The sequence below is a fragment of the Anas acuta genome, chromosome 18 (genome assembly GCF_963932015.1).
Source record: "Anas acuta chromosome 18, bAnaAcu1.1, whole genome shotgun sequence".
Taxonomy (NCBI): domain Eukaryota; kingdom Metazoa; phylum Chordata; class Aves; order Anseriformes; family Anatidae; genus Anas; species Anas acuta.
Window position 1 is genome coordinate 9,911,788 of NC_088996.1, and position 13,634 is coordinate 9,925,421.

General features: G+C 36.1%; 1 protein-coding gene across 6 annotated transcripts in view; it reads left to right on the plus strand.

The window, feature by feature from the left end:
* Positions 1–13,634, plus strand: part of HELZ (helicase with zinc finger) — an 83,448-nt gene that overhangs the window by 16,653 nt on the left and 53,161 nt on the right. For 3 of the 6 annotated variants that reach the window (XM_068655480.1, XM_068655482.1, XM_068655481.1), the window contains exons 2-8: positions 142–369; positions 2,162–2,198; positions 5,537–5,661; positions 8,513–8,569; positions 9,211–9,259; positions 9,694–9,769; positions 12,709–12,907. In XM_068655480.1, the coding sequence (XP_068511581.1) occupies positions 160–369; positions 2,162–2,198; positions 5,537–5,661; positions 8,513–8,569; positions 9,211–9,259; positions 9,694–9,769; positions 12,709–12,907 (753 nt within the window). In that variant the 5' untranslated portion in view covers positions 142–159. Of the gene's footprint in view, positions 1–141; positions 370–1,876; positions 2,057–2,161; positions 2,199–5,536; positions 5,662–8,512; positions 8,570–9,210; positions 9,260–9,693; positions 9,770–12,708; positions 12,908–13,634 lie in introns of those variants that run through there. The other 3 variants (XM_068655484.1, XM_068655486.1, XM_068655485.1) reach the window with 3 other exon arrangements.

Sequence of the window (13,634 nt, forward strand, 5' to 3'; positions counted from 1 at the left end):
GGGGGATAGGGAGCGGAGGTGGCATATACCGGCGGGGGTGTGCTGCAGCACCTTGAAGTGGGATCGGAAGTTGGTTGGCGACTTGTCCCTGCCATCATGCAGCTAACCAACGTTTTGTCATCCCCTCTGCCCCCACTCTAGGATTTCTGTCCCTGAGTCATGGCAGACAGAAGACCAGAGAAGTCATGTGAACAAGCATGTGAATCCCTTAAGCAGCAGGATTATGAAGTGGCAGTGAAGCATTGCACAGAGGCACTCCTTTCCCTCAGCCAGTACCCCCCAGCTCACCTCCCGGAGGCATGCCAGGCAGAAATCGACCGCATCAAAATCGAGACTCTTCTGTATAGAATTGCTTCCTTTTTACAACTTGTGAGTGTGACTCTTTCATAGTATCTAGCGAACTGGAAAGAACAATCGAGTATCTTGTGCAATCAGGATTTAAGTAAAATTCAGCATTTGCCTGTAGTTGGCATGTTGGTTTGCCACAGAATTCTTCTTGCTAAAACATGTTTGAGGATTCTGTCATGTAGTTTTCTCCGATCTGTTTATTTTTCAAGATTGGGACCTCTAAATAGTTTGGGTCTGAATCACAGTTCCCTAAAAGGGTGGAGAAAAATAAAATAAAAATAAATATATACATAACACAACAAAAACCCAACAGCCGTAAATATATTCCAGGAAGGAAAAATAACTGGTTTTAGAGTATTACTTTATGTTCATATAATTATGCTGAATTACGTACCAAATTACCTTATCTTTAAAGAACATTAAATTCAGGTTACAACTCTAGATGTTCAAAAAAACATTAAGAAACACCAGAAATCAGGCAACCAGTTCATACTTAATTTAGCTGCCTTTGCATAGCCTAACAGTAGTCTTTTAATATTTGATCACATACTAGCTTTCCATTGCTAGGCTAGAGCATGTCTGGTGAAAGACGTAACTTTTAGTCTCTGGCAGGTTTTTAATTGAAATGTGAGAACTGTGAGCTCTGTGAAGGTTTGTAAAGTCAAGGCAAGAAGCATATCCCTGAATTGTAGGTGAATCCATTAACCAAAAACACGACCTTCCTTGAATGCTCTAGAGTGCTACAGCTCCTGAAAGGAAAGGATGTTAGAGTGATTAATATGATTTAACCTACATTTTTCCTTACCCTTCTGTTTTGAGAACGTTATCACAAGTTTATAGGACCTTCTCCACCCTGAATCTTCACATACTATGGGTATGAACAATTCCATCCCATATGGTGAAGTGTGGCCAAGTTGTAAGCCCTCTCTGGGCAGCTTTAAATGAAGTCATGCCCATCTGATGAGGCAGCATTTTTAAACTTTCTTTAAATAGACAGCTGCTGAATTTGACTATTCCGTGTGCAAAATGAGAATTGGAAAACTTCGTAAATTAAAATGTGACCTATAGTATAGCTCCTCAGGGGGAAGATTCAGTAATAACTAAGGTGTTTTTTTAAATTGGAAGTTGTGTTACTACAGATTGACTTCTCAAAATTATTTACATAGGGTAAGATACAGTTAGAGGCTTAGCAGTTCTGCATTTCTGACCTGGATGCCTCTGAAAATGTTATGAGGCACTTCTCTGAATGTTCAACATAGTGAAATTTGTTGCAGCAAGCCGTTAGGGGCTTTGGAAAGTTCTTGTAATCAAAATCTTTTCATTAAAGACTTGAATTACATAGATACTTAAAGACTCTTTTCTTTAAAAAATCTTAATTTTCCTTCTTATTTTTACTAAAAGAAGTATTGTTTTAAATCACCATTGATAAGACAGAGTAAAATAAAGTACACCTTACAAATGCCAACAGTGTACTAGTGCAAGTTTAAAAAACAGTGTCTAGAAAGAAAATTTTTATATTTTTTCCTAGGTGTTGTGAACCACCTACAAAATACATACATAAGCATATACCTTTGCACATTCATGTACCTCTTTTAGAATGTCCATTTGCTGAGAATTTGAGGAAAAGGTCAGCTTTCTAAGAATTCATTATATTATATTTGACATGTGACTGATGTTCTTTACATGTTCTACCTTGGAAAAAAACGAGGTAATGGGTTCTTAAAAGTTTTAAGAAACTTCTAGTTGAAGCATGTAGTTGTTTTTGCTAACTGGAATAATGCTATTTTTAAACTTTTCGTGTTTTACCTTTCAGAAAAAGTATGGGCAAGCAGATGAAGACTGTAGGCATGGTATGCTTCTTTCTTTCTTTTATTCCTTAGTGTTATAAATTGCAGTCAGTTGTCTGAATTTTAAAATCTGGTGCCCAGATTTGTTAGTTTGCTAACAATGGATGTTTTGCTAGTTTAAAGTTGTGTATCTGTTTTATAATACTTTTTTTCTACTTTATTTTTTTAAGGAGATCTCACAATTTTGTACATTATGTTCAAGTACCAGAACTAAAATACAGCTGCCTTTGGCATAAGGGTACCGTTTGGCTAATTTTAGCGTACAGATATAGGACAGATTGATAGTGTTTGGATTTTTAGGGTGGTAAAGCCAGCTGCTTGTTCCATCTTCCTTCCTAGGGGCATTGGTTGATACTTAGGTTTGTATTTCAGGTGCTGATTTGGGGGGAGGAGGAGAAAGAATGATGTACTTGGATCATATATGTGCTTACATACATGCTATTAAAGGTTCCAAATGTGTGGCAATGTCACGTTTAAGTTGTGTCTTCCATGTTATGATGCCTTGTTTAATTGGGGTATTTTTAAAGGAATTAACTTTGCTAATATTTTGTAACTGATTTATAGTGCAAGTGACTCAATATTTAGTGAGGACTCTGCTGAGTTTGGTAAACATTGGATCAGAATTTATCAGTTAGATTTGCAAGGAGAAGCGGGGCAGATCCCACCTTTCAGTTTTTATTTCCTTAACTATTCACAGATTTTAAAGGAAATTTCCTGAAGCCACAGTTCTGTTGCATGGACTGTGTGATTACTCTTGTGACATTCCTGCACTAGCAATGAAAGCCTTTACACTGTGGTGTTTTTTTGTTTGTTTGCTTGTTTTGTTTTTAAGTGCATTTGTCTTCACTGATGCTAAGTCATAGGCTGTGGAGTTTGTGGGGGTCTGCAGACTGCTTATGATGGTTCACAAAGCATAAGTAGGAAAAGTAAATGTAATTTCAGTAGGTATAATTTTCCCCCATAGAAAACATTTAAACAAATTTTAAAAGGCTGAACATCGCTTAATCAATGCCATTCCTAAAATAGGTTTGTTGTCTTTAAAGCTGCTTCTTGTTCTAGCTGTTGATATGTGCCAAGGGTGCAATATCCTGACTAACCTCACAGTTGTCTTTTATGGTGGCAAATAAAAGTCAGAGAGAGACATATGGGAAGATGAATGGTGGTTAAAGGAGGTAGGAAGTGGGATTCTGTTTAATGAATAGTGTTCTCATTGATGAGATCTGATGGGTTTGTCATAAGGGTAGCTGACATTCATCCGTGGAGCCTTTTTCTTCTCTTGGCATGTGTGTCAGAAGTCAGTATCTCAAAGGAACAGTAGCATTAACTGTATTTTTTCTTTCTTTTGCTGGATGCACGTAGAAGTGAGTGGAATAGGAACACCAATCTCTACTTTTTTTAATCTGAAAAAAGTAGAGAAATTGGCTTTCAAATGTATATAAGCAACAACAAATTGTTACCAGTGTGATGTTAATTTCCTTAATTCATCCCAGCATGTTCTGCACTTATTTTTTCCAGATCTAAAACTGAAGACATTTGTCAGCTTCACACCATATTATTTCCCTATAAAAAGTGTGGTTGTGTATTTATGTACTGATTAAATAAAAATTAACAATTTGATTGGGGTTTCCTGTGTTGTGCTGTTATTGATTGTAGCCCAGCATTTGATGGCTCAGAGTATCTGTATCGTTTATGATCCTGAAAGTTCTTGGGTTTAGTTTTCTTTGAAATATCCTTGGGAAGAAAGAACCTTAATATGGACTAACCGTGTTTCCTTGATGCTTACAATTTTTTTTTAAAGAGAATGTTTTTATTCAAGCTGCTGTCCCATCTTCTTACAAGCTTTGATGTGTTGCATTCCTGTGACTATTTTATTTTAACCTTGAACGATAAATATGTTTTGGAATAAATTGAGAAATACATGTTCCTTAGTGCTTGCACTGTTGTAAGGAATGATGACAACTTAGAATCTGTTAAATTATTCCACAAATCTCTTAACAAAATAAATTAGTTTGTGTGTTGTAACTTTTTATATGCAACTGCATGTTTTAACTTGGTAGTACTGGGTGGTTAATGCTACGAAATATCATAATTGGACATCTAGTCTTTGAGGTTAAAATAGCAAACTGCCCGACATGCTAAAGCTATTTCTGGTGCTGCTGCTTCTGATTTGGGAAGCAAGCTCTATTTTGGGAACTGTGGTCAGTATCATCAGAGTGGTGAATTCAGAGTAATCTTTGTGGCGCTTTGTAAACAGCATTTAGTTACCATTTCGATTTGAAGGGATGTCTGGTTGTTTTTATGTGTTTTTGTGGAACTCTGTTTTTTTTCTGTTGTTTCATGAGATTTTTTTGTTAATGACATGAATGTCTGTTGAGTGAGGAGTTTTGATTTATTCTAAAATGTAATGCTGAAGATGTGTTGGATGTAAGATTCCTGTTAGTACTAAAACAAGCTGTTAGCATCGAAGGTCTGCATGAGTAGCAGTGTAAACACAGATGTTGATGTTGCCTGCAATAACACTAATACATATTTTAATTCTGTAATTTTAAACAACTGTCCCAGGCTCCTTTTCAACTCACATGCGTAGCTTTACTAGCCTTTTAGTTGCTCAGAAAGGCACTGCTTTTTCTGGACAGTTAATACACATGATTAAGTGTTATGCCTCCTTGTCTGAAGCCCGACTGTATCATGAAATAAATCCTTTCACTATTGGAAGTGTCAATGAAAGTGTCTGTTTGGCTAGCTATCTGATCCAGTGCTAGAAAACATTAGGAAAGTTTTCTGTTACATGGAGCTTGTAAACTTCTGGACTCAAACAATCGTTCCTATATCCTGCACTTTACAGCATAAGTGAATAAAAGCCCTTTTAAAGTAACAGGAATTGACCATGAGGAGGTTAGCTATATTTGGAAACTACAGGGCATGCTTTTTGTGAGCATGAATGGATCTTCCTGAGCATGTTTGTGTTACTGAAAGGTTGTTAGTTGCTGGTTGTTTTTTTTTTGTACCCCTTCTGTGAAGAGGAGGTCCTTTGTGTCTGCGTCAGATATTTGAATTTACCATTCCCATATTTAATTTTTGTCTATTTTAGCATGTAAACCTTACAACCTTTTTTTTTGAGCTCATGTGCAACATTTCTTAGATGGTGTGAGACAAGTTTCAAATTAATATTAGGCATGAGTAAGTAATGCTTCCTTTCCATCCAAGCTGTGTCTTTCACAGAAGCCACGGACTTAACTCAAATTTCAGACGTTATTTTCATGTTAAAGGTGAAGGAAAGCTGTAGGCTTTATTTAAATGCATGCTGTGATGAAGCTAATACTTGCTGATTTGTGTTGCAGTGCTGGGAGAGGGGCTGGCCAAGGGAGATGGATCTTTCCGTGCAGTGCTCTGCTGCATGCATCTTAAAGGGAAGCTGCAAATTGTGTCTAATGTTCTTTCCAAATCACTGATGGGTGAATCACTGGTAAGTGTGTTTGCTGTAAGCTATGGAACTTAGAAAGGAGTTTTGTTTCCTTTTTTTCTTTTGGATGTATTTAATAACAAACTTCTGAACATGTGTTTGACTGACAGGTTGCAACAAAAATTTTTTTTATTGAAAAGTCAAAGATAAGTCCATGGGCATGCATATTTAATAAGGATACCGTTGTTGCATTGCCAGTGTCTTGGAGTTGGTACAAATTTTGAAAAGTTTTTTTGGTTGTTGGCTCTGAATCATGAAGAAATGCAAAATAATTTGTGTATTTGGGCAATGTAATAAAGTAATGTAAACTTCAAACTTTTATTTTGTTTGGATTGCACCTGACACGATTTTGTGTGCGCTTAATAACTTCAGCCTTTGAAGCAGAAAGAATATTGCTAGGATTATTAAATAGGTAGCTCACAATAAGTTGTTAGAAAAAGAAAAGCTTATCAGGGATAAAAACAAAGAAAACAAAAAAGCCTTGCATTTCAAGACAAGAGGAAGGTTGGAGTTTAAAGCTTCTATTTTACCTTTACAAGCTTTGACAGTTCAAGGGTGTTCTTAACCCCATACATGTAATTAACAGTTTTGACTCCTGTGTGACTACTCACATGGGGAAAAGTAAGGACATATGTAAGTCTCCAAAGGATAATATCCTTTTAGTTTCTGTAATGTAGGTTAAATAATAAGCAGTTCTTTACCATGAACTGTTGGTGGTGCTAAATCCAGAAAAATGGTCATAGCACAGCCAAGAGCAGCTCCTGTCAGACTGAGGAATGTGGAAGTGACATCAGAAATTGTAGGAGAGCCCATTACCTTGAAATGGGATGTTGGGAAGTAAAAGCAGGGAGAATGAGTTTGCTTTTGAGGTGTATCAATGCATAAATGTTGCCTTGTAATTACACATTGCCAAGTTATTAAAAATTTATCATGTTCAGTATTAGTTAAATGTAACTTGTATTTTTTTCTGTACATTAAAGGAGTTGTGTTGCTACTTAATAAGTTATACAGAATCAATTTCCTGACAAGATACTTATGAATTAACTTTTTTTCCTGAAAAAAATATTAATTAAGCCAAAAGATACAGAAACACTGAATGATTGTGCAGTTCAGTAATTAGATATTCACCTAGGAAAGGACCTGAAATGAGCTGAAATTGTCTGGGTGCTTAACTTAATCAGTGGGGTGATTCTGAGGGAGTGTTCTGTTTGTCTGTCCAGAATACATCCTGAATTTTTTTTCTTCTCTTTCTCCATCCCCTGCTGGTAGTTATTTTTATGTAAATAAAAGATTTTCCTCTGTCTGGCTGCTGTTTTCTAATGAAAAAAAAGTTTCATTGAAAAATTGCTGGCAAGATCAAAGGAAACTTGCCTTCAGAAAAAAAAGTATCAGTAAACTAGCCAAAAGCTCCTTATCGTAGGAAATGTGCGGTGTTGCACAGGCTTGTTTTGAGCTATTGTTGTGTAAAGAAAGCCATCTTCATATATAATTCCAGAGTTTTTTCCCAAAGCAAAACTTAAGAAGTTTTTACAACCTTTAGGTCATTAGACGCTGTTTTCAGTGGGAATATTAAAATCAGAAACTAACTTACTGACTTCTGTCAGTGTGTGAGAGGAGAAATGAAACAAAGTTTTGGAATGAATTTATTGAAGAGCTGGAATCCATCCAGTTTCCTCCCCAGTGACTTAAGAAAATGATTCTTGGTAACTTTATTTATGCATTAATACATTTAAGCTCAGCACGTTCAGTTTGCAACCTTTCTTCTGAAGAAGTGAAAAATCACTTTGAAAAAAACCTGAGTGTGTGAATTTTTAAGTGTATAAATTTTCAGTAATTTTTGCTGCTCAGTAGCACCACAGTCAAAACGTGGAGAAATCTAGCACATGCAGTGGGACTTGATTAAAGTCTTGCATGAGTTTTTGAAATAAAAACACAGATCTACACAGATTCTTTTCTTCCAAGTTTTGCCTTATATGAGTGTGAAATTGTTGCACACTAGCTATCTATTTCAGCTAAATTGACTTTTGAAAGAACTTAATTCAGATGTGCTTGGGTCTGCAGTTATTTTTCATTACATGGCTTATCTTTGCTTTTTAGTAAGAGCTCTGAAAACGACCCAGTCTACATCAGAGCAGAAAGAGTTATGAAACAGTAGAAATCGATAATCTGTGAAATACATCCTTAAGAAGAAGTGAATCCATTGCTGCAACGGCAGTGACAGTTCAGTTTATCGATTCCTTCAGAGATGAAGTGTTTCAGTAACTGCAGCACATGGCTGATGTATAGTGCTTTTTGTCAGTAGCTTATGAAGTGCTGTGTAAAGGCAGGCACTACTACTGTCAACATTTTGCAGATGAAAAACTGAGGCATAGAGATGTGAAGTGACTTGCTTAAGGTCACCCAGCAGGCTGGCAGCTAAAAGTATAGATGTAGAGCATAGAGACCCTGTCCATCGGGCTGTCATGCCTCCACGGCTGCCTCGTATACAGAGTATTGCTCTGGAGAATAGCATTTAATAAGCATTGTAGCTATTAATACTTGTTTTGGGTGGTAGCCAAACTTTGTAAGAGTTTTTTTTTTCCAAATTGTTCTGTGTATGCTTGTCCTGTGTTGATATTCGCTGCAAATCTGGTGCTGTGTTTGACCAGGGTAAAATTCACCTTTTTCACCGTAGTGTTTGCTCAGTGTTACGTAGTAGTATGTCATTTAAAATTGTGTACTGTAAATCAAATTCATGTTTCCTTGTTGCCCTTCTCCTTGGTGGTGGAAATGAACTTTCTTGCTGTTGTTTAATATATGTGAAAGTTTGAGGTTGATAAATTAATGTTCTTTCTTCCTCCCCTTCTCCGCCCAGAACGGGATGGTAACTAAAGATCTGACACGACTGAAAACACTTCTTGCAGAAACAGAGGTAATAATGAGCACTTTATTGGAAAATAATGAGTAGTAGCAGATGCAGCTGAAAAGCTTGTTTTGATGTGTCCTAGGAGACTGGGGCTCGCTGTGAACATACTGGTTCAGATCTGTTGTTTCCTCTGGTGTGTTGGTCTTTACCACCTACCTTTTCAGCTGCCTTTCATCCCAGTTTTGCATGATATATGAGAAAATAGTGAAACATGCTGATAGGCTAAAGTAGTGAGTAAAAAGAATTCAAAGCATTTAAAGTATATTATTTAGGTATTGTCTTTTTCTCATTGATTTGGGTTTTACTTTTAATGTAAATTGAAAGATGAAAGACATCTCAGTACCGCTTAGGCTTCTGACCTTTTAAATTTTGATTGCAGTCCATGTTAAAATGATCACAGAGTGGAACCCTCTAAAATTTTATTTTAAAGATGAGTGAACTCAGTGTTCCAGTCAGAATCCTTTTATCAATGGTAGCAATTTAATAGTTAGGAAATATTTTTGTAACTAGAAGTGATGTCAGACTTCTGAATGCTTTTTATTGATTGTTCTGAAACACATTTTTGAAAGCAAAGAAGCCAAAGTTGTTCTTATTGATGAAATTGTTTTGTGTTTCTTTACAATTGTTTTTTTTTTTAATAATTGTAGGCAGCTGGTAAAGTACCATCAGGATATCATGTAGAAGATTTAGAAGAAGGTATGTAAATCATTTCCAAAGCTGCTTCATCTTGTGGTGAGAAGACTTGAAGATTCTTGAATGTTTAGCACTGGATAGCAGTTAGAAAGGAGAAGGCAGGCTTGACTGTTTATCTTGATGAACTCTGGGGACTGAGGTAGAATTTGTGTTCAAATCGTTTGAATTTGAAGGCAAAAGTTTCTAATTATTGGTCAAAGTGTTGTAACAGAGCTTGCTCCATTCTGCAAAATCTTTGAAACTTGCCTTCATACCCTTTAATCCTTTGTTCTATATGAATTTGTTAGGGGGTAGACTTTTTTTTTTTTTGGTGGATGTTTTTTCTTGTGAATACAATTTGGGTTCATGTTTAAAGACATGGTTCCCTGGACAGTTACTATCAGACTCATAAATACTTGGCTATTGGACAAGTAACCTGACTCTTGACTACCCCGCAGGGTCCCGGGATGGCTGGCAGTTCCGCCCTCCACCCAGAGGAGTCACAAGCAGTGAAGAATATACACTATGTAAAAGGTAAATTGAATGCTTTATACCAACATTCTCTAAGGCATCATAACACTTCCTCTTTATTAAGCTGCTAACAGAATGATTAGGAGGTTAGGAACATGAAGGTACTTGTTAGAACAGGAGTTGATTAATTCACAGGTTTTTGGATGGGTCAGTAGATGCAGAGCCACCTCATTTCTTCTGTAAAATAAAATCACTCGCTCTGTTGTCATAGGAGTAGTTTGAGCAACATTTTTCTAGTGACAAGGCAGTATCTTTCTCCCCTCCCTTTTTTAATTTGTATAATTTCAGAGATGTGACAAGTTCACTTCCACAGACAGCATCGTTAGCAGGCTGAAGCACAGTGAAGTGTACTTTGACAGTAGATAGGGTGCATGCTTTTGGAGAAGTAGGATGAGTAGATGAGGTTTATCTTCAGATAAAAAAATGTTTGCAGTTTCCCTCCGGATCTCATTATGTCCATTTTGCCTAAATTCATATACATAGAGGTGAATTGCCTTGCTGAAAGTCAAAGTGCTTGTGCTTGTATTGAGGTTTCTTCTCCTTCTCTTTTTCAGTCCACTAGGCAAATTTTCCTGTGGTTTATATTGATAACACAGTATTACTTACATAAGTAGTTACAGTTAATACATATGGTGAAAAACAATTATCGTGCACTTCATTCTGCCATATCTGTAACTTATACCTTATTATCAGCGTGGGTAGCAATCTGACTTGCTTTTTAGTTGATACAACTGAATCTGCTGAAATTGGGTGTGATTTTGTAGAGTTGCTAAATCCTGCCAGCTGTTGACTTTTAGCAGATCTTATGCATAATTGACATTTAAATTAAAAAAAAAAAGTATAAAAAATTCATGATGACTGTCTGAGCAGCATCCATACCATGTTTCCAACCTCTGCTCTGAAATGTTTTTCCACGAAAGCTGTGATTAGCTTTACTGGTTACCTTCTTATGCACACTACTTATGTTTACAGTGAGAAGGATGTGCTTTTACTCAGCAAATCCGTATGAACAGTAGCATTCCAACCATGGATTAAATATTTTAGCTTCCTTATAAGGGGGCAGTTACAAGTACTGAATATGGATTTTTTTGAAGTTGTGGTTTATTTTTCCCCTGTGTGCCATAAAGCAGTAGGAGTACATCGTATTTATTCTGGATAATGAAGTTACAGAATAACAGCTGTACTAAATAAGAAACTAAGCATTTAGGGGAAAACAAAGTGTCTATTAACACTGAAAATTTGGAAAATTTGCATAATGATGACAATTTTTTAAGGTAATATGCTTTCTTATTAAATAATGAAAAGGAAAAACATTTTAAAGTCTGCTGGATAGCTAATAAGAACAGGTCAACAATTTATTTTATGCTTGTGCTCCATTTACTTTGGGGCATAAAGATCATAATTGTACTTTAGCATTTTAATACATCAATGCAGTGCTGAATTTGAAAATGTGCAATACAACGTTGAAACTGACTACCAAGAAAAATATTTTAATTGAAAATATATTAAGCAACATAGCTTGAGAACACCTCTAGTAATAACATAGTATATATCACGCTTATTTTATTTGCCATTTGGGCACTTAAACCTTTAAATAGTTATACCATTCCTTTAAGAAATGTGTATGCTAAATCAAATTACAATCAATGATACAAGTGTGTCCTGGTTATCCAAGTATTTTTGCTGCAAGGTTTTCATGTCATAGTCAGGTATTATTTGTTTTTGTCAGATAGCTCAAAGTCACATTCTAATTCACATTATATTTTACATTACATAATAATGTTTACTGTGGAAAGGTTATTCAGTCACCGATGATGTTCGGCTATGTTCTTTGATGTGGGGTGCTCACTTCTGTATTCATTTAGTCTTGGAGTATTGGTCCTTTTGCTTTTGCAGTAAATCATCAGTGTAGGAAGAGGTTCTTAATATAAGTATATATATTGGTGTCTATGTGAAATTCAAATATAGTTGCGTTTTCAGACTTCCCATCGATTTAATATTTTGACAGAGATCAGCATTCATGACTTTATTTATTATAAATGTGATGCTTGCATTAACACACAAACCAAAACCCTTCTGGCCTGGTCTGTATCTCCATTTTTAAGGGCTTCACTTTTGAAGAATGATTAAAGTGCAGATACTGCCTTGTGTTTTTTAAATTTCATGCAGCACCTAATTATAAAAAGTAGTTCATAATCTATATAGGCATTTAAGTAATAGTTGGCCCACATTTGCAATAAATTCTGAGAATCTGAGAACTAGAATGCTTAAATTGTGCATAGACATTAGGAATATTGTTAATTTTGATGCAACAGCATGTGTTATTACATGAAAAATGGACTTTTTTAATAAATCCAGAACCGTTTCAAGGAGTAGATCTTTTAGAGTCATGCACTCTTCACCAAGAGGATTAAACCTTTTCCTTGAGAGATCATTTCTGTGTAGGTGTATTTAATAGAAAAGACCACGTGATGTCACTGTTGCTCTGGGAAAAACTGCTGAATGAGCACTTAACAGCTAATAGCATTAACTATTGGAGGCAATTATGCTATATCTTCCCTTATTACAGCATTTTATTCATGTTAATACAGTGCCTAGCAATTTCAGGGATGGTCCATGATCTCATCATGTTAATTGCTGTACAAACACTTGATTATTTTTCTTTGAAGCTGGAAATTTCGTGAGAAGACTTGTGTCCCCATATGTTTCAAAGAAATTTGATATACTTTACTTAGCAGTAAGAGAGGCTGCTGCCTCTCTTACAAAAAGCTGTGTACATTTATATATTTCCAAATTAGTTCCCATGGACTAGAACTGCCTTTAGTTCAGAGAGAGACTTCAAGAATGTCCTTCTGGCTTTAAGAGTAAAATCTTGATAAATTTCATTTTTTAATTGGAGACCAAAACATTCAAGGCATAATCGTTTTTCCTATTTTATGTAGATTTTTAGAGCAAGGGATCTGCAGGTACGGTGCACAGTGTACTTCAGCACATTCCCAGGAAGAGCTAACAGAATGGCAAAAACGATATGCTTCCCGCTTGATCAGATTAAAACAGCAGAAGGAAAACAAACAGTGTTCGGGCAGTTATATGGAAACCTTGATTGAGAAATGGATGAATTCGTTATCTCCTGAGAAAGTGGTAAGAAAATATACTACTTCCCTATGTGCTCATATTTAAAACTAACAGATGAGCCTGTTTTTGGCCCTTACTATCAGAGCTGGTCGAATTACTCATTACCAAGAAATTGTCAAACCAATTTGCTCCCCTTTCCGTCCTGCCCTGTGTCTTCTTGCAAAGATACCAGAGACTTGGTCTGATTTCTGCAAATGTACTTATTCTTTTCAGGAATTCAAGGAAGAGTTTGTGAATTACAGCTTGTGGATTAATCAGTGTTCATTTTGCATATGTATTATTCCCAGTGCAGGATGAGTCAGCCAAGTCTCATGGTATTGTTTCTGTTCTTTGACTGGATAGCAAAACTTTTTAAACCGGAGAACAATAAATGGTGAAGCTTTCATGATTTACTGGATGATACTGTTTGTGTGTGGCTCCTTTTTTTTTGCCTGTAGCCACAGGCTCTTTTATGAAGAACAGCCAATCCCCAATGTTCAAAAAAGTTTGAATCCTGAAGAGCAAGGGGTATGGCTATGATCAAACTCAGCAGCTGTTGGGAATTCCAAAGAATGTTTTTGTGACATTCGACCAGCTCTACTTACCACTGACCCTAAGGAGTTTTCGGTCCATCTATTGTTGATTAAAGTCTGGGAAGAGTGGACTTCCTGCAAAATGGATTAATGAGTAGAAAGCCTCATTCTAGTTTCCTGGTGTCTCTAGAATTCTCATTGATGTCATTGAGATCTGGGGT